This window comes from Pinus tabuliformis, chromosome X (assembly GCF_031772625.1).
Source record: "Pinus tabuliformis cultivar Carrire ecotype Pingquan chromosome X, CPIR1, whole genome shotgun sequence".
NCBI classification, from domain to species: Eukaryota; Viridiplantae; Streptophyta; class Pinopsida; order Pinales; family Pinaceae; genus Pinus; species Pinus tabuliformis.
Window position 1 is genome coordinate 630,094,616 of NC_142308.1, and position 27,885 is coordinate 630,122,500.

General features: G+C 37.9%; 1 protein-coding gene across 1 annotated transcript in view; it reads left to right on the forward strand.

The window, feature by feature from the left end:
- The window catches only part of LOC149141575 (diaminopimelate epimerase family protein), a 253,730-nt gene that overhangs the window by 124,962 nt on the left and 100,883 nt on the right, over positions 1 to 27,885 (forward strand). The window contains exon 4 of the mRNA XM_089448256.1: positions 2,549 to 2,619. Coding sequence (XP_089304382.1) covers positions 2,549 to 2,619 — 71 coding nt within the window. The remainder of the gene's footprint in view (positions 1 to 2,548; positions 2,620 to 27,885) is intronic.

Here is a 27,885-nt window from a genome sequence, read left to right on the forward strand (position 1 = left end):
CAGAGGCTAGCAGGGCTGATGCAGAGCCTTGGTGAAGCAACGAAAGGATTTTTGTGGGTCAGACTAGTGCTGAGAAGCTGAATATCTGTCTTTGAGAAGAGGTATTACTGTCGTGTAAAAATCTTTGTTGGGTGAGCCAGTTCGGAACCCTAGTTATACTCGAGAAATCTGCATAATAATAAAACCCTCAGAATTGTTGCACTGGTTTTCCCGCATTGGGTTTTTCTGGGGCCGCGTTGTCCAAAAATAATGGTGTCCCTTGTGTGTTTGTCCAGTATTTTAGTTGATGATCTGTATATGAGTTAAGGCTGCATTTGTGTTTATTTTTAGTATTTATACATATAAATAACTTGTCAATGGAATAAACAAGTAGGTGAAATAATCCAGATAATGCAGTAGGGATTTCTAATGTGTCAGATTTAGAAATTTCAACATTATTTATTTTTATTTTTTAATATTATTTTATTATATATATTTAATTAATTAATTAACTATATTTTTATTATTTTTATAATTTTTTTTAAGTAACATTATAAAAAAATTATTATAAAGGTAACTTTATTGTTTATTAAAGTTACTTTACGAAGTGATTTTTTTCCTTTAAATTTTACATATTCGTATGGTCATGTTCATACATGCATCCAACGTCGGTTGAGTCCTCAATATGTTAGTGGCCGGTGGCTTGTCGCTCCTGTATGTTTACTCTCCTCACCCTTGCCTACTAATTCTTTGTTAGAACCCTTACAAATCGCAACACATTTTTTTGTGGTGTGCCAAAGTTTTATCCAATAATGACTCTGAAAGTCTCCCTAGATGACCAATGTTAATTTTGTTCGTATATAAAAGCGGTCTAAAAGGATGGTCAAATGCCAAATCTCTGTTGTAGTGATGGATGATCGTAAATATTTTCTTTCGAGCTTAAGAAAATTGTCTATTGGCATGGACATGACTAAGCTGGACACTTTAAGCATAAATAATTAAAATATGCCTATTATTAACGCCATTTTATGGAAATCGTTGGAACACAACGAAACCAAGAGCAAACCATGCGGAATTGATCCCGATGATGAAATATGGTAAGCGATCCCAGTCGGACCCATAAACTCCTCTAAAATCCTCTAGGCCCACCAATGGAGTAATCCTGCTCCTATGACTAGGCTAACACAAGCTTTGGAAAAACCCTCCTAACAACCTCGCCAGGTAATCCAAAATTTGCGGACATTACAAATGATGTTTCACTTAATTGGGATGTCCCAATGAAAAGTTCAATCAGAGGGATGCATGGACAGATTTGTCCAATATACAATATTCATAGGTGAAACCTTTCGGCTTTTGTGCCAAAAATCAGTCACATTTCTTTTTGGTACCTTTGTGGACTTTTTACCTCCTCTACATGGTAAGTGGTGCAGTACGTTAAGTTTTCCTTGTATGGGTATAAAATGCTGGATGCCAGTTGCATCGATAATAGGCAAAGGAAGTGAGAGGTCTATTCTCATGTTAAGTTGACTATGTAGCAGCAAGAAGGGCTGCATAATATAAAATATTGACAATAAATTACTGAATAGCCATGTAGGTGTTCTGTTAGGTGGGTTGTAGTTAAATGGTAAATCATAAGTGCTTGTGGGGACTGGAGTTCAATACCCATCAAGACATTAAGTTACAATAGTGTGCCTGTCAATTTGTATTATCTATCGGAGTTTAAGTACTCTCGCCGTCATATAAAGGCGTTTATCTACCAAAAGAAATGTGGAGATTTTAACTAGTAGTGTTTTAGTGCTCTAATAAGTCATGATCTGGTGGGACTTCATCTACACTCACATTACCTCACACACACGTACCTTTGAGAGAAATTAAGTCTGCAGTTTGCAAACCATTGAAGAATATGATAAGAATCATTTTTGAAGTTTAACTGTGTAGGAGGAAATAATATCTGCTGATCATGCCCTCCTAACAGATTTTTTTCTTAATAGATTGTATCATCTTTTGTGATAATTCCAGAGTAAGGTGACCACAAATTCATTTCTTCTTTTGACCTAAGTAATAGTTTGTTGACTGCTAATAAGTGCAACTGCTTGGATAAGGGACTGTAAACTAACATATATCAAATAGAATGCATGTACTGTACTGCATCGACATTGGCCTAAGTGGCTGTTATGAGGTTCATTCTCTCTGAACTAAAGTGGAGTTTTTGAATATTTTATTCTTGCATTCCACATTCAAGAGACATTGTTACTTCTTCTGGTGTGTTGCTTTGTTTTAGAAGGGTTCTCTATTAGTTCTTGTGTATGTCGTCTCTTTGTTATTTCCCATGTAAATTAAAACTAATTTTGTAGTGTATATTTTGTTGCAGTACTAGGAGACAAATTATGTAAATTCCCAGTCAATTGAATACAACAAAGTTTTTTTGCATCTACAAATTGAATAGAGTTAGATTTTGAAAATGAAAATGAATTTTTGCAAAGATGTTCGTCTTACTCTTGATGAACTTATTTCTACTTCTAGGTGTGGATTGCTTCTACATTATTATGTGTTTTTTTAATTAATGCAGATGTGCGGGAATGGAATTCGTTGCATGGCTTGTTTTGTAGCAGGACTGGAAAATTCACCTAGATCTAAAAGGTAGTTTGATTTTTGAAGAATTTATTCATTGATTCCATCTATGGTTCATAGGCTTCAATATCTATTATCTTGAATGCATTTTCTCTAACAGTATCCCACCACTTGTAGCTATTGCTGTCTTTTAAGTTTTTATTTAGCAACAGTCAAAACTTTGTGCTGTGTGGACATTCACAATGAGCCCTGTCTTACGGTGGGAAGTATGTGACATGGATTAAGAATTAGAGATTAGAGACTGCATATCCTATCAAATATGCACGCACAATGATACAAAGATTTGCAGATAGAAGAGCAATCTTCTTTGTCAATGTGGATGAGATACAAAAGCAACATTTCTTGCTAGAGAAACAAACATTGGGGGAAATCAACATTACATAACTAATAACAAATGGGACTTAATTAATATCTTAGGTCACTTTATTTGATAAAAAACGTGAGAGTCAAAAGTATTATGACATAATGTCCAGTATAATATGACCATTATACTACATACTCTATCACAATATTCAGATCTATTTCTCCTTTGTTCACAAGTTGAATATAATGATGATGAACCTCCACTTGCTTCGTCCTCTCATGTAAGACTGGATTTATTGCTTACTTCAACACACTCTGGTTATCACAATAAAGTGCATTTATGCTAGCTTTTTCTTTTTATGAACCAACAGGTATTCTCTGCAACTTCACTGCCTCACAGGTTGTATTATTGGTGCCCTGTATTCAGCTTCAGAAAATGAGAGTATCAGTGCTTGGTACTCTTACTCCACCAAGTAACAGCACCTGCACCAAGAGAGAAAACATAGCTGGTAGTTCTTTTTGGTTTTCAACCAAATCAGTCCAATTGGATTTTGTGAAATCTATCCACTTGAAATCCTCCCCTCTACCATGCAAGATAACGTACTCCAAAGTTCTCTGTGCATACTTCAAAACCTTCATGGTTGCAGTCCAATGTATAGGCTTTGGAGCTCTCTCAAATATCAAAATATAGCTGACTACAAGACTCAGCTCTGTTGTTATTATAAGATATATCAACCTGCCCACCAACTGTTTGTACACCAACTCATTATCCAGTATTGAGTTAGTGATTGCTGATAATTTCCATGTACCTCCATAGGTGTAGATGCTCTTGGAATATGCTAGATAAAACTTATCCAACAAACTTCCAGGAAACATAGTTTGTGAAACAAACACACAACCAGCAGTTTGTTAGAATTCTTCACCTGGGTAATATTGTAAAAGATTAATTATTCTTCGTCCTAGTTTCTAGTAAACAGTTGAAATATGTGTTGAGAATTATATCTGAGATATAGCTTCTGAACAAGTTCAGTGTGATTGTGTGAGAAGTTCTTCAAGAATATTTTCTAATGGTAATTCTCTTTTTGAAAAGTAATTATATTTTGTAATTCAATGTAGTGTAAAAAGTGTTGAGAAATCTAGGGGCAGCTAGATTAGGTGATTTCTCTTATTTTGATAACTGTTTGTGATGAATTTTTACTTAACTTGATTAGCTTCTTCTTACACTTGATTATTATTAGTATTCTTTATTATCAAACAACAACCAAACAATAAAATCAATGAGACAATAGGACACAAGATGTAGGCGATCAGCCAAGGCCAAAACCTCTCCAAATGAGAGGAAAACCCACAAGAATTATTCTCTTCTTATAGAACTTCAATTGATGAATTCCTAGACCTATGACCCTTGACCAAGACCCTTCAAGACCAAGTCAAACCTTGCTTCTAACAACTTCTGCAATTTCGACTTACCCATCATATTCTTCTAGAACTTTGACCTGCCCAGCAAATTCTTCTGCGACTTTGACCTGCCCATCAAACTCTTCTTCAACTTCGACTTGCCTAGCAAATTCTTCTGCAATTTCGACCTGCCTAGAGAATTCTTCTTCCCAGTGATTCTTTTGTTCAGGAAATTCTTCTGCTCAGGAAATTCTTCTGCCCAACAAATGTAGAAGCTCTAACACGAGAGAGAGAGAGGCCCAAAAACTTCGATCTAGTTCTTCTCCTTTTTCGTCCTTTTCCAACTTCTATCTTGAGAAGATCGATCTTGTTTGAATGATTCTCCAAATGAGGTCGAGTTCCTTCTTATTTATAGGCTTGTGAGGGGTACAAATTGCTATCTTTAGGCCGAATTGTCCCTTCATGTAGGCCGACTTGATCTTTGCATCATGATAAGGTCTTGGAGGGTCTTTTGACTCTATTTTGACTCAAATAAATTCTTTTTACAATATGTAACATGCCCAAATGGGTCTTCAATACATGACAATGACTTAATTGACTTGTAGGCTAAATAACAAGCCTTAGAAGCACTCAATGGGTGCTTGACTTAAAAATAAATTTCTCTTGAGCATGAAACCCATGCCTCAAGAAGAACAATAATAAATTTACTTTTCTCTTTTCATTAAATACATAAAATCATTATTACATATGTCATTATAAAGACCAAACCTGGTTACATATTTCAACACTCCCTCTTAATTAGGGAGGTATTTGTTGAAGAATGTAACTGGGTTCGGTCTTCATAATTGTATTTGAGTCAAAATGTAATATTTGTCAAAAGAATTTTTTATTATTAATTTAATTGACTTATTAAAGCACGGGTTTCATGCTTAGGTCAATTGCCTTAGGTCAAGCCTCCATTGTAGGCTTTAGGTTATTGTCTAAGTCAATTTTGTTTGAAGACTCCTCCATCCATCAAGGTCTCCTTACTGTCGGCCTAAAAAAGAACCCTCATGAAGTCGGCCTCCCTCAAAAGATCACATGTCGGCCTAATACAATGACACAACTCTTCATATATTAATGTCGGCTCATTAAAGATGGACAAACAACTACATATATGTGTATAGGGACTTCGCTCAAGAGGATAGTTTAGAGCTTGCATTTCAGAGAGGTTTTCGGTGATCACAGAAAATTCGGACAAGGCATTTCAGAGACTAGTTTTCAGAGTTATTACAGGAGCTCGGATAAGGGAAAGAGATTACAGTTCAGTGATATCACAGTTCGGTGCTTCTACAATAACCACAAGTTCGGTGATAGATCATAGTGACATGGTGCTATCTCAGTCTCATAGTTTCAGTGCTATCTTAGTGTCGGGGCTATTACAGTGATCACATTTCGGTGATATTACAATGATGTATCTTGGTGCTATCACATTGCTACCACAATGAATGCCTTGATGTTATCACAGTGATGAAGTCTTGGTTCTCTAGTATCTCGGTGCTATCATATTGTTATCACAGTGATAAGATACAAGTTCAGTGCCATTGCAAGGATCAAAGTGTGAAGAAGAATGACTGCTACAGGAGCTATAGAACTGAAGAATGACAAGGTTGACTTGATGGATGGAGGTAGTCTCGAGTCTAAGTTGCAAGGGTCTTGGTCGTCTCATCTTGAATCTACTAAAAGAAGAATTTTCACTGGGTTTCCCCTAGAGTGGGGTTTTGCCTTGACAACGAGCCTACATCTTGTGTCCTCTTCTACTTGTTGTTTGGCATTAGTCTTGACGATAAGAAAAGATAAATTGAAAGAACAAATAATAATAACGAAAACATCACAAGATAATGTCATAATAAGAGAAATCGATTAACTGCCACCTCCTTAGATTTCTCAACATGGTATCAGAGCTATGGTCAAGGTCAAAGGCAGTTTGAAGATCACTTATAGATCTTTGAAGTATTCTCAGTGAAAGGATTTGTTTGCATCAAGATCAAGATCCCAACGACATTTTTGGGCTAATATTCTGAGGTATCTTGACAGGATGGACAACAAATTACTGTGAGCTAGTTCATTCACCATGTTAAAGACACCTTGTAGAAGAAGAAGGATTCTAGTATTCCTCAAGGTGACAAGTTCAGATCAATTTGTATGAGGATTGGTAAAATCATATGACAGGGTTTTGGCATACTACAAAGGAGAAAAATTCGAATCAACAGTTGTGTAGCAAGTTCAATATGAAGTTCGGTGTTAGTCACAGTCATGTCATAAAGGAAAAATTCGGGCTCAGTGATGTATGTTTGAGGCACTGATATAAGAAAGCATTGCTATGGTCATTGATATGTTGAAGGTCGAAATAGTACATTCTTCCACTCGTTGAAGAAACAATGGACTGAATTATCACAAGTCTAAAAGCCTATTCAACATACTCTGAGATTATAGAAGCCCTAAACACTAGTCATGCATATATGAAATTGAAGGTGACGAAAGGAGGATTTGCTAAGGCAAAAGGAATTTATTTAAAAACTATTTGAAGGTTGGCCTAAGGAAAAAGAAATCAAGTAAGTATTGTCAAGACGCTCTTCCATCAAGCTATCAAATCAGAGGTACATGAACACAAGGTATGTATATTTATAAGCTTTTAGATTTCTGTTATCTCTAATGGTTCATATAATCCCTGTTTATAACTAGTCTAGGATTAAGAAGTACTCTCTAGATAACATGTTAGAACCTTAATCCTCTCCCTCTAGGATTCACAAGTAATCTAGGATTCCAAGCAAAAGTCCTTGATTAAAAGAATAAATAACTATTCATAGAATTCATTCCTCCATGGCTATGTAGAAAATCTAACTTGAGAAATTAAATCACGTTCTTGGGATCACATCTTTTGCTTTTTAGTATGCATTACAGGTATAAAAGATCATGGAAGCCACTTAAAGGTATCCTTCCAAGGTCAGTTAAGAAACAACTCCAGGTATGTCTTAAACCATACACCTTAAAAATTTCTCTTTAAAGTGCGTTCATCTTATTTTTGTAATTTGCATCACATTACTAACATCGTTATGTCTAGTTTTCTGGAATCATAATGATTCTTGTTTTGGGTAATTCATCACTTGATAAATCTACCCTCCTTATATCCTTTATTTTTCTTATAGAACCCTAGACAGGTTCTCTGGAAAACCTTAGCTTAAGGGTATGCTAATGTTAATGTTTGAAACCCTAAAACTACTTGTGGGTCATTGGGAAATGCTATTTGAAGTTTTTGTTGATGATGTCATGTTTGGGGTTTTGGTTATGATCATGAAAATCCTAACTTGTTGGGGTTGACTGGTGTTGTCTAAAATCCTGAACTTTGAAGTTATGGTAAAGTAGGGTTTGCTATGTTGTGAGTTGAAACCCTAGATATTTAGGGTTGGGTCTATAAGAAAAACCTTCTTTATGAAAGATCCTAGGAATGAAACCCTAGGTATGTGTCCATTGGTTAAATCCCTAGCCTGGTCTAGGTCGATATATGCCTTATGTATTAATGTTGTCTGACATATGTTATGCTTATAATTGATTATGAATTCCTAGATATGTGTGTTGGACTAATTATTGTTGGTCACAAGTCTTAGGGTTTAATCTAAGCCCTTGTCTAAGTTTGATATTCTAGGATGATGTTGTTTGGGAAATCAAGGGTTTTGTAGCTAAACCCTAGTAGTAGTTAAATTCTCTATTATGTATAACAATTTGGAATCTATGAATCTATATAGTAATTGTTGAGAATTTGAAATCTAGGGTTTACATCAAACACTAGTAGAAGCTAGTCATGATGTTGATTAAGCTATGATTGGTTTTGACTGTTAGAGCTCATGTATAAAATCTAGGGTTTGCAATCCTAGTAGGAAATTTAACATATGAAATTTGAAAATTGTTAGATGCCTTAATCTGATTTGTTTCTAGGGTTTGCTATATGAAAGATTGTGTCATGTCATTAAAAGAATATTGAAACCCTAGATATAATGAGTTTGATATCTTGATGAGCTATGAATGTGATTTAGGGTTTGTAACTAAACCTAGGCAAGAAGTTGAAGTATTGAAGTATAGTCTGTCGTTGATTATATTTGTAAAGTCTAATGCTTCCGTTATTATAAGATTTTGATATGGCTAACTTCATGCTTCTATAATTTTGGTTGCACTTGCTATCTAAGTTGTGCAGGTACATCATCTTCAAGTTGGTGAAGATGATCGTAAGTAAAGTTGATTTGATAAGCATGATATATGAATGATTCTGAAGGATGGAAGCCATAAAATATTCTCCAATGTCGTAAAGAAGTAGAACTCCCTAAGTTAAGAGGGAGTCTGGATGAAATCTCCCTAGGATAAGAGGATAGTTGAGAATATTCCTTGTACAAGAATAATTAGGTCCTCTCTGTTTAAGGAGTGACAGATATGATTCTCTACTTCATGTGTCATGCACTAGACCAGGACTAACAACCGTAAGTTTTAGTGAAGGCCATGAGTGAGAGAAGGAACTTGGAGAATGTATTTTTTTGAAGAGAAGCCGGATCGATTTATGAAATATGTTGCTACATGAGAAATAGGAAAGGAAGCTGCATGGTTGAGGAATCTTCTGTTAAGATTCATTGGAAATGATCTAAGTCCTACTATGAAAAGTTGAGAAGCAACATCAAGTTGTCTGGAAGACCCCGAAGGTTTGTATTTGATTATGTACATGTGAAAGTATATTATTGATTGGGGTTGTGTTTGTACAGGTAAATATCTCGAAGGTTTTGATAGCATGTTGGTTACCGATCAGTTTGATTGGGAGAGATTTGTTGTCCTTGATTTGCTGGATCAAGGAGTGTTGAGGCTTTGTGAGTGAAGCATTGCTTGGGAGGACATCTGGCCGACACTTTGTGTTGATGTCTAGGTCCCGAAGTTGGAAGGGTGGTGTTGGTCATTGAGCTCTGACACACACCTGGATCTCTGGGTTGATGGTTAGCAAGTAAGCTTGATGGTACTTAGAGAGGTTGAAAGCTTGAGTCCATCTTAGTCCCACCTAGATAGATTGCCCTGGTTAGGAGTCTAGTCCATGGCATTATAGTGCCTAAATTGTTGAGAGACCAATGGATAGATTTCCCTGGTTAAGAATCTAGTCCATGGTATTCCGGTGCCTAAATTTCTTCATTAGATGATGTGTTTTGAGATCTTCCATGTACCTGTATGATTATATGTAAATATGAATACCTCCCTAGTTAAGAGGGAGTGTTGAAGAATGTAACTAGGTTAAGTCTTCATAATTGTATTTGAGTCAAAATGTAATATTTGTCAAAATAATTATTTATTATTAATTTAATTGACTTATTAAAGCATGAGTTTCATGCTTAGGTCAATTGTCTTAGGTCAAGCCTCCATTGTAGGCTTTAGGTTATTGTCTAAGTCAATTTTGTTTGAAAACTCCTCCATCCATCAAGGTATCCTTGTTGTCGGCCTCAAAAAGAACCCTCATGAAGTCAGCCTCCCTCATGAAGTCAACCTCCCTCAAAAGATCACATGTCGGCCTAATACAATGACACAACTCTTCATATATTCATGTCAGCTCATTAAAGATGGACAAACTACTATATATATGTGTATAGGGACTTCACTGAAGAGGATAGTTCAAAACTTGCATTTCAGAGAGGTTTTCGGTGATCACAGAAAATCCAGACAAGGCATTTTAGAGACAAGTTTTCAGAATTATTATAGGAGCTCGGATAAGGGAAAGAGGTTACAGTTCGGTGCTTCCACAGTAACCACAACTTCGATGATAGATCACAATGACATGGTGCTATCTTAGTCTCACAGTTTCGCTGCTACCTTAGTCTCAGTGCTATTACAATGATCACATTTCGGTGATATTACAATGATGTTTCTCAGAGCTATCACATTGCTACCACAATGAATGTCTCGATGTTATCACAGTGATAAAGTCTTTGTTCTTTAGTACCTCGGTGCTATCATATTGTTATCACAGTGATAAGATACAAGTTTAGTGCCACTGCAAGGATCAAAGTGTGAAGAAGAATGATTTCTACAGGAGCTATAGAACTATAGAATGACAAGGTTGACTTGATGGATGGAGGTAGTCTCGAGTCTAAATTGTAAGGGTCTTGGTTGCCTCATCTTGAATCTACTGAAGGAAGAATTTTGACTAGGTTTCCCCCTAGAGTGGGATTTTTCCCTAGCAACGTGCCTACATCTTGTGTCCTCTTCTATTTGTTGTTTGGCATTAGTCTTGATGATAAGGAAAGATAAATCGAAAGAACAAATAATAATAATGAAAACATCACAAGATAATGTCATAATAAGAGAAACCGATTAACTGCCACCTCCTTGGATTTCTCAACAGTATTCATAATCTATACAAGATACTTGGACATTCTCAATCTGAAGAATTCTCATAAGAAGAGTCGGATTGGTAGCCCATTTGTATAACATCATATCATCCAGCATTGTCACATAGCAAGGCCTTGACTAACAACTCTATCTCTCCACAAGATCAGAGCACAATGCTGGCGAGACCAATGATTTATAAACACCATCATCATTGTCTCTCAATGAGCATACCCCACCCGGGTGTTCACAAGGTATGTCCTTCTAGGACCATTCTTATCTTGGATTCTCAGTCCTCGAAGAATATCAGTCCTTTATAACTACTCTTATCTTGGATGCCCTACCACATCCTCAAAGAGTATCAGATGCCAGATGCTTACCCAATCCTCCATCCTTTCTTCCCAAGTGAAGAGAAGAGTGATGTGCTTATCTCTCTCTCAACCAGGGAGGAGATATCCATTCCTATGAAGGAATGTGCCTATCCCTATAAAAGGAACGTACCCAAGCTCCCTCTTAACTAGGGATTTGTTCAAGCTCCCTCTTAGCTCGGGAGTTGCTTCCAAGTTCCTTCTTATCCAGAAACTTGCTTCCAGGCTTCCTCTTACCTAGGGAGCTGTTTCCAGCAACAACTATCTTTTCTTTGGTGGAGATCATGGGACCTTTAGCTGCTTGTATAGCTCCTCCATCTGATGCCATGAATTTTTGTCTTTATCTTTATGGAGCCTTCATTTGTTCATAGGGCATCGACCATCCATCACTTTCCTTCACGAACCATGTTAGTCATGTCATCCTTCTCTTTATCAGAAAGTGATATTCTAGTCCACATCTGGCTTTTCGTCATACTGCTACCTCTTCCAAGTCATGTTTCCTTTTCGATCTTTCATCCAACCACATGAGGGCCTAGTTGTAGGCGACATCTACAACCCTCTTTCAGTAGCCTTGTATTAGCCCATCCATATATTGTTAAAAAAAAATGAACATTAGAAACTACCTTTTGTGATGGCCCTTCATCATGACATCTACTTGTTGCAACATCAACAATTCTGCATAAATATTGACACATATCCAAGATATTCAATTGTCAAGGGTCTTCTTTCTTTCCAAACTCTCCCAATGTCCTCATATCTTTTCCATGGAGATATCATGGCCAATTCTTCTAGTCATTGGATGTTGATTGCCTTTTCTAGGTGACCATAGTTGCATCTTTCACGATCTCTTCTTTTCTTTATTCACATATTGCTTCCTAGGAACTTCCAATCATAGTTCCTTCATCTTTGTCAACCACCTCATATTTCATATGAGGACATATTATGTTGATTTCATCTAGGCAATATGTGAACCATGCCTTCAATGCATCTCTTCAACATACGAGAACCCTTTCTTTTGATCATACTCATGAGGTAGAGTATCGATCCCAGTTATCTGCAACTGTATGATGACATGACCTAACTTATCAAACATATGCATACATACCTCTTTTCTTCTTTTGGTCATCTAGACTTCCTTCAACAACTTCCTTTCCTTGATTGAGAGTATTTCAACCATCTCAACATGCTGCATTCCTTTGTCATCATACCATCATTCTTCCAAATAGTTAATCCCATCCAAGGCGGTATTCTTAGCGAGCCACTTGCTTCTTCCAAGAGATGAACATCCTAATGAAGATTTTAAGTTAGATGCCTATTCTAAGTGTAACCTTCCTCTTAACTATTTTGGAACTAGTCTCTAGAGCAGGTTGTGGGATAGAAGCCAACGAGAAGCGAGGAGAGGCTTGATTAACGATACCTCCCCCTTGTGTTCTAACCACTCGATGCATCCGACATTGCAGAGACTGTGGATTTGACGATTGCAAGGTCACCATGTTAATCATTAAAGAGGTGCTAAGTTCCTCAAGCGAAATTGAGAAAGGTGGTCCTATTATTTCTATCAACCAAGATTATGCTTGTAGGTAAGCGATTAGATGCAAGACTAGCTTAGAATGGTATGCAAGATGAATGAGTGATTCTTAAGGTGATATTACTCAAATGTTCCTTTAAGTACTTAGTTATGATTTACTTCAAGTTAAGACATCAGGTACTTAATTATAGCAGACTTTCACTGGGTTGATCGAGCTGATTTTGGGTTGACTTTGACTCCCTTGGCAAGCCGCATTCTTCTGCTATTGACCGAGCTACTTGGAGGACCTTTTGTGGCATCTTTGACCACCATTGACTTTCTGGTTAGCGCTGCATTGACTGCTGATTTGATTGCTGATTTGGCAAGACTGTTTTGGGCATGTAATTATGATATTTGTACTCTCTCTCTTCGCTGAACTATTGAAGAATAATAAGAAGAATTGATCAAAGGGTTTCCCCACATTGGGGTTTGTCCTTGGCATCTGCCACATCTTGTGTCCTCTTGTCTTGGCTTGTCGGCTACACATGTTTTTATGTTCTATTTGCATTTACTATCAATGTGTTTAAGTTAATGTGATTGCTACTGGATATAATTGGAAATTGTCATTGCGCTGATAAGGAACATTGAAGTAATTTGTGCTAAAGCATAGAACATACCAATGTTATCTAAAATTAACATGGTATTAGAGCTCAGGTGAAGACAAAGCCCAAGCAAGAGTGAAGCAAAGAAATCACCTAGGGAAGCTGTTGGACAAGGTCTTGGAACTAGTCCCAATGATGACCACATCTTTCTTCAAATCCGATGACAAGCTTAAGGACAAATCCGACTATCATGCATGGATGATGACTTTGGAAGAGAATGATGCCATGGAATATGTCAAGGGAAGAATAATAGAGCCTCCTTCAAATGCATCCACAACTGCACAAACAAAGAACAAGAAAGATGAGGTTAAAGCTAAGAAGATTATTGTTGATTCTATTCATAAGGCCTTTGGTTGCCTATTTCTGATTTGGAAACATCTAAGGAGATGTATGACAAGCTGGTTGGGATGTTCAAAGTAAATAATGCAAATCAAATTCTCTTTCTCAAGAACAAGTTGAAAGACATCAAGATGGATAGAGGAGAATCCATCCAATCCTACTTCATTAGGATTACCGAGATCAAGAATGATCTTCTATCTATTGGGAGAAGTCATTGGTGACAGGGAGCTTACTCTTATTGCTCTTAGTGGCCTTACAAGAGATTGGGATGTGTTTAACACTACCATCCTCAACAATGATAGGATTTCGGGATTTGATGAATTGTTGGCTAGATGCACTCAAGAAGAAATAAGAATGATGGAAAGAGACAAACCCTCAAATGGAAACAATCCTACTGCCTTCTCGGCTCATTCTAAGAGAAGGAACAACACTAGTCCAAGGAATCAAGGACAAAGGTTCAAGCTGGGATTCAAAGAAGGAAGAAAAGGAAGATGCTTCAATTGTAACAAGTTTGATCACTTTGCTAGAGAGTGTCCTCACAAGAAGGATACTCCAAGAGATGATAACAACAATAACAACAACTTCAAAGGCAATGGTAATAAAAGGAACAATAGGTTCAATAACAAAGGAAAGAGGAATGCTCCCGCTGCTCGAAATAGAAATGGTCGTCCTCCCAAGAAGTCGAGAAACTCTAGGTATGAAGAAATCAATGTTGTAAAGCAAAAATAATTTTATCTTATTTATGCCCTCTCCACCGCCTCTCTTTCGAATACATTGGATGATTGGTTGATTGATAGTGGTGCCTCAAGGCACTTCACTGGGTACAAGGAATCCCTCTCAAACTTGGTTGAAAAGAAGACGAATATGGAGATTATACTTGGGGATAATGCCACTTATCCCGTGAAAGGAATTGGGACTATTACTCTTCACTTAAATCAAGGTCAAACCCTCCACTTACAAGAAGTACTATATGTACCTGATATGAAAAAGAACTTGGTCTCTATTTCTGCGATGGAAGATAAAGGTTTCAAGGTGACATTCATTGATGGGAAGGTTCGTGTTTGGAAAAAGAACCCAAGAGATGCATTCACTCTTGGATTCAGGGTTGAAGGTCTCTATCAAGTTGGAGGAAGTCCATTGGGAGCAATGACTTGTGATACTTCTCTTCAATCCGAATTATGGCACCAGAGATTTGCTCACCTTCATTTCAAATCCTTACTTGATGTAAGATGGTCATAGGTATGCCTGAATTCAACTTAAATTATGAAGGTGTTTGTCAAGGATGTGAAGCTGGAAAACATACAAAGGGGCCATTCCCCTCAAGTGAGACTCAAACCACCAATATTCTTCAATTGGTCCATTCTGATCTATCAGGTATGTTGCCCGTGACATCTTTGGGTGGATATTTGTACTATGCTATTTTTGTGGATGACTTCTCTCGCAAAACATGGATCTATTTCTTAAAGAAGAAGGATGAAGTGTTCAAATGGTTCTGCTCTTTCAAAGCCTTGGTCGAGAATCAAACAGGGAAGAAGATCAAAATATTGAGGACCGATAATGGGACCGAATATGAGTCAAATGAATTCAAAGACTATTGTAGAGAAGCTGGCATTAAGAGGGAGACCACTACTGCATATACTCCTGAACAAAATGGTGTTGCCGAAAGGAAGAATCGTACTATCATAGAAGCCACCCATGCTATGCTTCATGATCAAGGTCTTTCGAAGTTCTTATGGGGAGAAGCTGCCAACACTGCTGTGTATGTCCAAAACCGATGCCCACATCAAGCTTTGGACCTCAAGACACCCGAAGAAGTTTTCCTCGGTAAAAAACTTGATGTTTCTCATTTTAGAATTTTTGGTTGACCCATATATTTTCATGTATCGAAAGAGAAAAGAAACAAACTAGATGCATATGGGAAGAAAGGAACGTTTGTGAGCTATAGTGAAACTTCAAAGGCATATAGAATCTATGTGCCTGATCAAAGAGAAGTGAAATTAAGTCATGATGTCACTTTTGATGAAGATTCTGCTCTTAGAAATATTTGAGATCTTCCTATTCCTAGGAAGGGCAATGATGATGTTGATGCAGAAAGGCAGGATGAACCTCCATTTGATGAATCGATGCCCAATGTTGAAGAACCAATGGATCCCATTGATCCACCTCCTAGTGAGCCCTCTACTTCAAGGAAAAGGCCTTTGTGGCTCAAAGATACTCTTGAAAATGCTAAGAAACATATCGCACCGAGGGGGGCATTTCATGAAAGCAAGAAGTCCAATAGGTACCAAGGGTATTTAGCTGCCATGAGTACCATTGTACAATCTGAGCCTAGTACATTCGAAGATGTCGTGAAGCAAGAAGTTTGGAAAGATGCGATGAACAGGAGTATGAGTCGATCATGAAGAATGGTGTTTGGGATGTGGTTCCTAGACCCAAGGACAAGTCAGTGGTCACTTCGAAATGGCTCTACAAGATCAAACATGGAGCTGATGGGAGTACTGAGAAATTCAAGGGTAGATTTCTAGCTCGAGTCTACTATGATGAGATATTTGCACCGGTTGCGTAATATATCACCATCCGTTCGATCATAGCCCTTTGCTACCTCACAAGGATGGAACCTACACTAGATGGATGCCAAAAATTCCTTCTTGCATGGTTCTCTTAATGAGGAAGTCTATGTGGAACAACCTGAGGGGTTCGAGGTTCAAGATCGTGAGACACATGTATGCAGGTCGAGAAAAGCCCTCTATGGGTTGAAGCAAGCCCTTAGGGCTTGGTATGAGAGGATCGATAACTATGTTATGAAGCTGGGATTTACAAGAAGTGATGTTGATTCAAACCTATACTTCAAGGTTGAAAATGACAGACCTCTCATTGTGGTCCTTTATGTGGATGATCTCTTTCTGATATGTGATGACCCTCTCGTTCATCAATGCAAGAGGGAGTTGGCTTCTGAGTTCGAGGTGAAGGACCTAGGACTGATGCATTATTTCCTAGGGTCGGAGGTTTGGCAAAAGTGAGATTTTCCTTACTCAAGGAAAATACATTGTGAAGCTACTTGAGAGATGTGGGATGGTGGACTGCAAGTTCGTGACTACCTTAATGGAACTCAACTTTAAGAAGCTATGTGGAAGTGCTGCTGGGCTTGAATTAGCAAACCCTACCGAGTATCATCAACTTGTGGGGGCCCTGTTGTTTTTGGTCAACTTCCGTCTTGACATATGGTTTGCTGTGAATACGTTGAGTGAATATATGGTCGAGCCTCATCAAATTCATTGGATAGCTGCTAGGAATCTCTTGAGATATCTTCGGGGCACAATCCACTATGGATTGAGATACATTGCCAGGAGTTTGAGGCTACATGGATATACAGATGCTCACTGGGCTGGCAATATGGTGGACCATAAGAGCACGTCTGGGTGCTGTTTCTCTTTCGGGTTTGCTTCAATATCTTGGATGAGCAGGAAGAAGAAATCGATTGCACTAAGCACCACCGAGGTCGAATACATCGCTGCGAGTATGGCCTGTTGTGAAGCAGTTTGGTTGAGGAAGCTCTTCAGTGAGCTATTTGAGCACGTGCTAGATACCACTGTGATCTTTTGCGACAACTAGAGTGGGATCCGCCTGTCAGAGAATCCCATGTTCCACGACCACTGCAAGCAACACTGATATCATGTACCACTTTATCTGGGATATGGTACAACGAGGAGCAGTTAGGCTTCAACACATTAGGAAAGATGAGCAGGTCGCAGACATTCTTACGAAGCCTTTAGGGAGGTCAAATTCTTGACCTTCAGAGAGTCTTGGAGTCGTGGAACGACCCTCCTATGAGGGTCCCATATGAGTTGGACACAGAGCTTTGGGGGATCCTAGGGGCTTGGGGTACTTCTTGGAGCTATGAGCAACCATAGGGTGAGTGGTTCACCTTCCCCTAGTGGTGCGCTGGATACAGGGTGAGTGGTTCACCTTCCCTTGTGATACCCCATTATGGTTGACATGTGTGTAGGGTGAGTGGTTCACCTTCCCCTACCTGGACACATGTATGTAGGGTGAGTGTTTCACCTTCCCCTACGATTGAGATATGCATAGGATGAGTGATTCACCTTCTCCTATGGCATATGAGCAGGATGAGTGGTTCACCTTCTCCTATGGCATATGAGCAGGATGAGTGGTTCACCTTCTCCTGCTGATGCCCTGGCACACATCCTACCCATAGAGTCTGGGACTCATGGGAAGTACCCCTCATCTGGCCAATGAGTTGGGAAAAGGTGGTTAGGGACCATAGAACTACCGATGGACGCATTGTGTATTGCCGTACTCTCTATGACTAGGATGCATGGTGTTCAACAACTTGATCTGGGATCAAGGTCTGAGTTTTGTCAGTGGAGAGTGGTATGATCTTATGACTCACTCTCGATCACTTCTTTTTCATTATTACTTCATGGTTCAGCATAGTAGAACAAAGCAGAGCTGAGTAGTGATGACAGGGATGGTATAGGATGGCATGATGATAGATGGATTGGCAGGTGGAATTCTCCCTAGTTGAGAGGGAGTGTTAAAATTGGCAATTAGGGCCAACTTCCACCTTAGGACAACTCATATGATGGAGATGATTAATTTTGATATAAAGATCATCTCATTTGGACAACTAGAAATGGAATTTTGAATTTATTCTTTCTCATGGACAAATTGTCAAGGTCGGCCTCAGTGAAATGTAGGCTCATGAGGCCTAATGGATGTGTCACCTCACCCTCAACAAAGTTATAAATAGAAGTGATCCTTCTCTCATTTGGACATCATCTCAACTTATCACATCATCTTCTCTCTCCTCTCTTGGTTGGTTCGTACAACTTGGAGGCTCTCTGCGTCGCACGTGTGGAAGAGGACAAAATTCTAAACTAGTTTTGAAGGCAAAAAATTTCAGAGATTAGGGCATGCGTTGGCCACTGCTGACTTGAAGTATTTGACCAACGTTGACTTCGGTTTTGTGGGCAGAATTTCGATTTCTGTAGGCCGCATTCTTTGGCACAATTTTCGAGGAGTTTGGGAACTGTTTGACCGAGTTGAATCCAGTGTTGAATTTCTGGTTTGACCGCAGAATTACAGTAGACTTTGACTAGGTTGATCGAGTTGATTTTGGGTTGACTTTGAGTCCCTTGGCAGGCTGCATTCTTCTACTGTTGACCGAGCTACTTGGAGGACCTTTTGGAGTAGCATTGACCACTGTTGACTTTCTTGTTAAGGTTGCATTGATTGCTGATTTGGCAGGACTGTTTTGGGCATGTAATTATGATATTTGTACTCTCTCTCTCTCTGCTGAACTATTGAAGAATAATAAGAAGAATTGATCAAAGGGTTTCCCCACATTGGGGTTTGTCCTTGGCATCCGCCACATGTTGTGTCCTCTTGTCTTGGCTTGTATTCTGCTCATGTTTTTATGTTCTATCTGCATTTACTATCAATGTGTTTAAGTTAATGTGATTTCTACTAGATATAATTGGAAATTTTCATTGCGCTGATAAGGAACATTGAAGTAATTAGTGCTAAAGCATAAACATACCATTGTTATCTAAAATTAACAAGAAGATTATCTCAATCATAGTAGAGATCTTTTACTTCCTCCTTTGATTTCTTCTTTTCAACTTCTTCCACTTCTTTAGTGATATGGGCTTCTTCCCTTCCTCTTTTGTTGTCTTTCTTGAGTTTGGGACAATCTCTCTTGAAATGCCCATATTCTTGACATCCGTAGCATTGAACCTTCGCCATATTCTTCTTCCTTTTCTGAGGACCAAAGTTTCCAAACTTTCCTTTTCTCTTCACCATGGCAACAAATGCTTGTGTTTGTTCGTTTGCTCCTACATCACTTTTTGCCTTTAGTTTGCTTTCTTCAATTTTGCACAATGACCATAGTTCATTGAACGGGGTAGCCTCCTTTCCATAGATGCATGATGTAAAGTTGCCCCATTCCTTTGGTAGTGCATTGAGCACTATAGTTGTCATTTCCTTATCAAACATTATTTCTCCCAACTCTTGTAGTTGATCTCTAATTTTTGACACCCTCATAAAGTATGAGGTTATCCCTTCTTCTTTTGATATCTTCATCTTGTAAATTTCTTGTCTCAATGAGATCACTTCTCCTGCACTACTTACGGAGAATAATTCTACAAGTTTGTCGTATATTTCTTTTGATGTCTCCAACTTTGATACATAGGGTATGAGGGGATCCTTGATAGATTATATGAGAATCCTTTGAGCCCTTACTTTCCCTTTCATATACTTTGCTAGAGCTTGAGCTTCTTCCTTTGGAGGTATAGTGATTATACCCTTAACATGTTCTACGACTTCATTCTCTATGAGGATCAAATTTGTCCTCTTCTTCCATGCAAGAAAGTTTGATGACCCAACCAGTTTGTTTCTTTCCTTGTAAAATGAAGTGATTTTAACAGATTCAGACATATATATGAAGATACTTACTTGTCAAGTGAAGATGCTCCTTGATGTTAATATCTTCAGCTTGATGCCTTCTTGATTTTGATGATGATTGAAGATGTCTTCTTGATGAAGATGTCCTTTTTCAAAAGTGATCCTTCAACGAGAGGAAGGTCACCTTGATTCATTGATAATGATGATTATGCTTCTAACTGCTTCTCTAGTATGTAGAGACTTTTAGATGCTTTAGTGTGTAGTTCTTCTATGGATGAACTAGGATTTTTGAAGACTTCTTAGTTCCTTTTGGTCACGCTTATCAAACTTACAACTTCATATTTTGGCTTGTTGTTGCAGGACTGCAATTTCAGCGTCTTTTGTAGAAACCCTAGATCATATGTGTGACTAGAAGATGGATGGATCTTTCTCCTTTTTCCTTCGCTTGAGTTGGAATCTTCTTCTTATTTATTCGGCTTGCAAGGGAGACTTCTTTTGCCCTAAAACTTTGGCTCTCTTGGAGTATCTTATACTTCATAATTTTCTATACTACAAGATGATGCCCTAATCTTGACACCTGTGGAGAAATATAGCCAAAAAACAGATCTAAGATACTTCGCTTCTCCTTCTTCTTTTTTCATTAGGTATTAGGCTTCTTTTTCTTTTTTGATCGAACTTCTTGATGCTTCTTAGATGCTTTTCTAGTGCTTCGACCCTTGAGTTTCCTTCTTTAAGCTGCCTTTCCTTGTCTTGTCACCTTCGCTCTGATACCATGTTGAGAAATCTAGGGGCAACTAGATTAGTTGATTTCTCTTACTTTGATAACTGCTTGTGATGATTTACTTAACTTGATTAGCTTCTTCTTACGCTTGATTATTATTAGTGTTCTTTATCATCAAACAACTACCAGACAATAAAATCAATGAGAAAATAGGACACAAGATGTATGCGATGAACCAGGGCGAAAACCTCTCCAACTGAGAGGAAAACCCACAAGAATTCTTCTCTTCTTATAGAACTTCAATTGACGAATTCCAGGACTTGTGACCCTTGACCAAGACGCTCCAAGACCAAGTCAAACCTTTTCCAACATCTTCTGCAATTTCGACATACCCAACAGATTCTTCTGGAACTTTGACCTGCCCAACAAACTCTTCTGCAACTTCGACCTGCCCAACAAACTCTTCTACAACTTCGACCTGCCCAGCAAATTCTTCTGCAACTTCGATCTGCCCAACAAATTCTTCTGCCCAACAAATGTAGAAACCCTAACACGAGAGAGAGGCCCAAAAACTTCGATCTAGTTCTTCTCCTTCTTTTTCGTCCTTTTCCAACTTCTATCTTGAGAAGATCGAACTTGCTTAAGTGATTCTCCAAATGAGGTCGAGTTCCTTCTTAGTTATAGGCTTGTGAGGGGTACAAATTGCTATCTTTAGGTCGACTTGTCCCTTCATGTAGGCCGACTTGATCTTTGCATCATAACGAGGTCTTGGAGGGTCTTTTAACTCTATTTTGACTCAAATAAATTCTTTTTACAATATGTAACATGCTCAAATGGGTCTTCAATACATGACAATGACTGTCATGTCTCCATTTTTATTTTTCTTCATAGTACAGCCAAGGTGGATTTCCAAGGCAGGAGATGGCCAGGTCAGTGGAGCAGGTTTATGTCATTAGGGGTCCCGATGGAATTTTGAGGAGTTTTTATGGGATTTGATGGCATTCGCTTGGCATATTCCATCATCCGCACAGTTTGCCTTTCGTTCCATCGCATTCCGACAACTTTCAGAAATCAACATTATTATTGGGCATAACTTAATTAATTATGCTCGAGGTGGCATTCCGGGGAGATTAATTGATGGAACACCTCAGTGTAATAGCTCGTTGGAACTGGAACGAGAAGATCTACAGGATGGGATGCTGAGAAGAGACTTCCAGTGGCCGAAGAGAGTATGGTGGGCGATTTTCCATTTTCCTTAGTTAAAAATGACTTTAATTAGTCATTTAATGAAGGAAAATTAATTGGAGAAAAAGGGCCAAAAGTGACTTCAGTGAAATAAAATAAAATTAAAGGTCACTTAAGATAAAGTCAATGGAGGAGCTTCTAGAATAATAATAAAGTAAGATGCTTCTAGAAGCTTGGAGATCTATCCATCATATCTATAAAAGGGGAGGAGGAGATCAGCTGGAGACATCTTCGATTTGTTATTGTTTCTTGTATTAGAGGTTGAGAACTAGGTTCTCTACTCCAGCGGTAGCTACAGGACGAACCCTCGGGTGATTTAGAGAGATTGGGTGAGCACCCATCTCCCCTTGGTGGGTTCATTCAGAATCCACAAGTGTAGTGGTTGTTTTTTTGTTTCAGTTTGGAGACCGGAGGGTCATTCCCATCTATTGTATTGGCATCTATCTATATATAATAAAGCTGGATTTTGGTTGCTGCATTTTTCATTGTTCCTCATGTTGTGATTTTAATGAGATTTTATGCAATTTGTGGGTTTATGGTTTTAGTCAAATTTCTGGTGTTTGGGTTTCCATGGCAATTTCATGTTAAGTGCTAGATAATTTGATTTGAAGAGTTTGTTCCAAATTTCCCGTGTTTGGGACATTACAATGACTCAATTGACTTGTAGACTAAATAACAAGCTCTAGAAGCACTTAATGGGTGCTTGACCTAAAAATAAATTTCTCTTGAGCATGAAACCCATGCCTCAAAAACACAATAATAAATTTATTTTTCTCTTTTCACTAAATACATAAAATCATGATTACATATGTCATTATGAAGATCAAACCTAGCTACATATTTCAACAAAAAGTAATCTTATATGTGGTTGTTAAGTTTAACAATGTGTATTTCATGACTTAGACTGGGTAAACTCTAAAATAGATTAAGGTTTTTGTCTCAACTAAAGTAATAAAGACAGGTCAAGATAGATGTTTTCACACACACTTGAGCAATGGAGTAGGTTGAGAGAGAAAAAGAGGGAAAGAGCAACCAACTATGAAAGAGACATTTCCAAACAACACACAGTCTTGTACAGGGATCTGTACAGTGTATGGGATGGTTCCATACAATCTTATGGACGTGACCATATGGATCCATACAGTCATACAGACAGACAATATAGGCATTCATACAATTTGTGTGAACAGGCTGTACAGTCCCTACATCCAGACTTCCAGTCTGTATAGTGGTACAATAGGCTGTACTTTCTCAGCAAGTTGTTCTACTCAGTTTAAGGTGATTTTCAGTAACCATATAGTGTTGTTTTTTAGTGGGTAGCTTGTGGAGGTTTCCCTATAAACTTTTTCGAAGGAATTAAAAGCTGATTTGAAGGAGTTATCACCTATGTATGCGAGAGATTGATTTTACACTTATGATTTTCTAGCTATTGTGTGATTGATGCTATCACCTGAAATTTATTTTCGCATTAATTAAATTCAACAATTACTTGGTTAATTAAGATCATAAGGACTTAAGTCACCTACACCTAGGCTTGGAAATTTTCACATGGATTGAGATTCTCAAGGATTTGCAACAATCAATCAATTGGCGGAAAGGACTTGTAGTTAGGGTTTCAACATTTTGTTCTCAAATTTGAGAGTTTGTGCGATATATCTCAGAGATGGCAGCAATGTGCCTTAGGTTTGAGGACAGATTGGATGGTGCCTCAAATTTCTTATCATGGAAGGTGAGGGTTACATTCTTTCTAGAAGAGAATGATCTTTCGGATATCATCAAGGATGTTGTGACTTTGCTTATAGATCTGCAGTACTTGGCAACTCACAATAGGAGGGAATTGAAGGCCAAGTGGATGATCTTGGATTCCATCAAGGATCTTTTGATTGCTTGTGTATACGAGGAGAAGACATTGAAGGAGATATTCAATGCCCTAGTTAGTCTCTACCAAACTAAGAACAAAACTATGAAGATGATATTGTGGAACAAATTATTATCCATAATGATGACCAGATCAAACACGATCACCAATTAACTTATAAAGGTCACATAAATTCATGATCAACTTGCAGCAGTTGGGTGGTTGGTTAAAGATGTAGAGCCAGTGAACATGGCATTGAATGGATTTCCAACTTCATGGGAACCATTTGTCAATGGTATTTGTACTAGAAAAAACCTTCTTGACTTTGAGAGGCTTTGGGATGATTGTATATAGGAGGAGATTCAGATGGAGTTAAAGGCCAACAAGAAGGATGGTGAAGAGAGCCTAGCTCTATTTGGTTAATCAATTAAACGTAGAGGTAAAGAACCCAACAAGGACGAGGGAAAGAGTGAGAAGTCGACCTCATAGCTAGGAAAGCATTTGAGTAAACAAGTGCCCCATTTGTCATATGCACAGACATTATGCATCACAATGTCCAAAGAAGAAGAAAGATAAAGGATAGAAGCAATAGGCACAAGTAGCAGCCTCTGTAGAAAATTAGATGAATGAGTTTGTTGCCAAGTTTGAGAAATTTTTATTGTTGGTATTGTGCCTTTCTACTAGCATGATTCCAAGGAACGCGTGGTATGTGGATAGTAGGTCATCTTGACATAGGACATCATTTTGATAGTTTTTTTCTTGTATGGAGAATTAGGAATTAGGAACTAGGAGTACAAGTTGAACTTGGTGATTATGCCAAGCAACAAGTGATATGAGTTGGTAATTTTCTCTTTCAACTTGTGTTAGGTAATTCTTAAATTTTGAGGATGCTTGTTTGTTCTAAGTCTTATTAAGAATTTGTTTTCAATTTTGATCATGGAGGGTAAGAGCTTTGCAGTTGAGTCCAAGAACCAACAACTCTTATTAGGTCGAAGAATCTAGCTTAGATACAACTCATGTAATAAGGGTTGTTGCCACCTTAATCCACACCTGGGATTATCATGGAGAAATATTTAACTCCACTTGGTATGTCCATGGGGGCAAGTTTCAAGTTGAGACTGTCACTCAATTCTCAACTCCTCCATCTAGTCTCACTCTTAGTCGAAGCTAAGGGGGGTGGACCCTACAAGAAAAACTAAGGCTTAACTAATTAAGTTCTAGGACTTAGTGAGAGATGACCAAGATACACTTCAATTATGTCGAATTAAAGCACATTCATGAGTTTGATGAGAATGTACATCCACAAGTATAGAAATCTCAAGATGAACCCAAGAGATCAGTGCCAAATTATAAATACTTGCTAAACAATTGCTCCAAGTAAAGATAATAACTTTGAAAAACAATGCCTAGAAAGAAATACTTGAAGTAAAGCTGCCCCAAAAGATTAATGCCTTTAAAAGTAAAAGTGGCAAATATGATACTAGCAAGCACAATAAATTGAAAATACTTGAAAATATAATAAGATTCTCAACAATTTGATACTTGAAATAATAATGATTGCTCAAAATAAATAAGACATTGCCAAATAAGAGAGCAAATAAATCATAAATCTAAGTATCGACCCTGCTTTGTGATGTAGTGAATTAATCCTGGTAAATTTTAGCTTAAGTTAGTGAATGAGTCATAAGATCTAAACCAAATTTCAAAGTCACTCCTTGACCCAGACCTTACCCTTGCTGGCGGCCCTGATTTCAGAGTAAGGATACAATAGGAGATGGAGGGTCCCTAATTTCTACTTCAACCAAACTATGTTGGAGGTAAATTATTATTGCAAAAAATGCAAAATTGCTAATGAAATATTGTTTGCAAAATAGAAAATGCTTGAGAAGTAAAGGCAAAGCAATCCAATCGAAATGAGAGATGCACAAGTGAGCTACAAGAGAAGTAAATCTACAAGTTAAACCAATTGCATGGAAATGAAAGTTGAACAAAGGAAATTGAACGTAAAGTTGAATTAGCAAGCAAAAGGAAACTAAACAAATGAGAATATTCAATGGAGATGTTGCATAAGTAAAAAGAATCACATTAGACTAAATCACATGAAATAGATGGCATAAATGCAAGTAATTAGGTGCACTAGCTTGTTAATCTACTCTACTTTAGTTGATAGATAATGCAAAAATAGAGCCACTCAAGCAACACACAAGGGGAGAATGCCTAGGGGAAAAACCCTCTAAATCCCCAAAAAATTGCCTTTTATTAGATTAGAGCCCCCCTACTTAATGTTGAAATATGTAACTAGGTTCGATCTTCATAATGACATATGTAATCACGATTTTATGTGTATGATGTAATAAGAAAAATAAAATTATTATTATTATTCTTGAGGCATGGGTTTCATGCTCAAGGAAATTTATTTTATAGGTCAAGCTCCCATTGAGAGCTTTTAGGGCTTGTCATTAAGTCTACAAGTCAAGAAAGTCATTGTCATGTATGAAAAATCCTTCTTGGGCATGTGACATATTGTAAAAATAATTTATTTGAGTCAAAATAGAGTCAAAGGACCCTCCAAGACCTTGTCAAGTTGCAAAGATCAAGTCGGCCTACACAAGTGGACAAGTCGACCTAAAAGAAGCAATTTGACCTAGTAGAAGACCTTTATAAAGGAGACTTCGACCTCACTTGAAAGACACATTCACTCAAGCATAAAGAAGTTCGATCTATCTAAAAGAAGAAGCCTAATACCTAGTGAAGGAGAGGAAGGAAGAGCGAAGTATTTTTAGACTATTTTTGGGCTATTTCTCTCCACATGTGCGAAATAATTAGGGCACCTATTGCAGCAAAAAAAGTTGAGTTGTAGAAGTCGAGTTAGGGCATCAAGAAGGACACTTTTCTAGTCGAGTTCTCTAGGAGAGAATCAACTCAAGCGCAGAGGAAAGGATAAATAATCTACCATTATTTTCGACATGTGCAAGGGCTAGGGTTTCAGCAGAAGAAACACTTGGAGATCAAAGTTGCAGAAGGATCTGCTGGGGGTCGAAGTTGCAGATGAATTTGCTAGAAGTCGAAATTGCAGAAGTTCACGAGGATGAAGTTCTTGGAAAGATTTGACTTGGTCTTGGAATTCGTCAATTGAAGTTCAATAAGAAGAGAAAAATTCTTGTGGGTTTTCCTCTCAAGTGGAGAGGTTTTGGCCCTAGTTGATTGCCTATATCTTGTGTCCTCTTGTCTTATTGTTCTTTATGGTTTGCTAACTGTTTCATCAAGAGAATACTAAGAACATTCAAGTCAAAGAAGAAAATAATAAAGTAAAATTACATCAAAAGCAGTTATCAAAATAAAAGAAATCATCTAATGTAGTTGCCCCTAGATTTCTCAACATGGTATCAGAGCTAAGGTGACTACATCAAGGAAAGGCAACTTAAAGGAGGATACTCGATGGTCGAAGCACTAGATCATTCGGGAAACATCAAAAGCATCAATCATCAAGAAGGACTAGCCCTCTCATCATTGAAGAAATTAATTAAGAGCATCAAAGAAGACCTCAAAACCCTAGCTCAATCAAAGAAGGATTACTCAATTGAAGCATTCTTAGAAAGCTTATAATCTTCATCACAAAGGAAAGAAGACCTCGAGGACTCGACATCCAAAGAAATACCCTACATTTGAAGTACCTTGGAAAGGCCACCGCATTCTACACTATTATCTGAGGAAGCAAGAAGAGGCGTTGTCATCATCATCAAGGAATCAAGGTGGTCTCCCTCTCCTTGAGTTAAGGATCACTTTTGAAGGAAGACATCTTCGTCAGTAAGACATCTTCTATCATCAACATCATCAAGAAAGGCGTCAAGTTAAGATATCACCATAAGGAAGCATCTTCACTTGACATGTAAGTATTTTTATATCTATGTTTGAATCTATCAAAATGAATTCATTTTGCAAAGAAAACAACAAATTGGTTGGGTCATCAAACTTTCTTGCATGGAAGAAGAGGACAAATTTGATCCTCATAGAAAATGAAGTTGTTGTTGCTCAGATTGTACAGGCATAGTGTGACAACA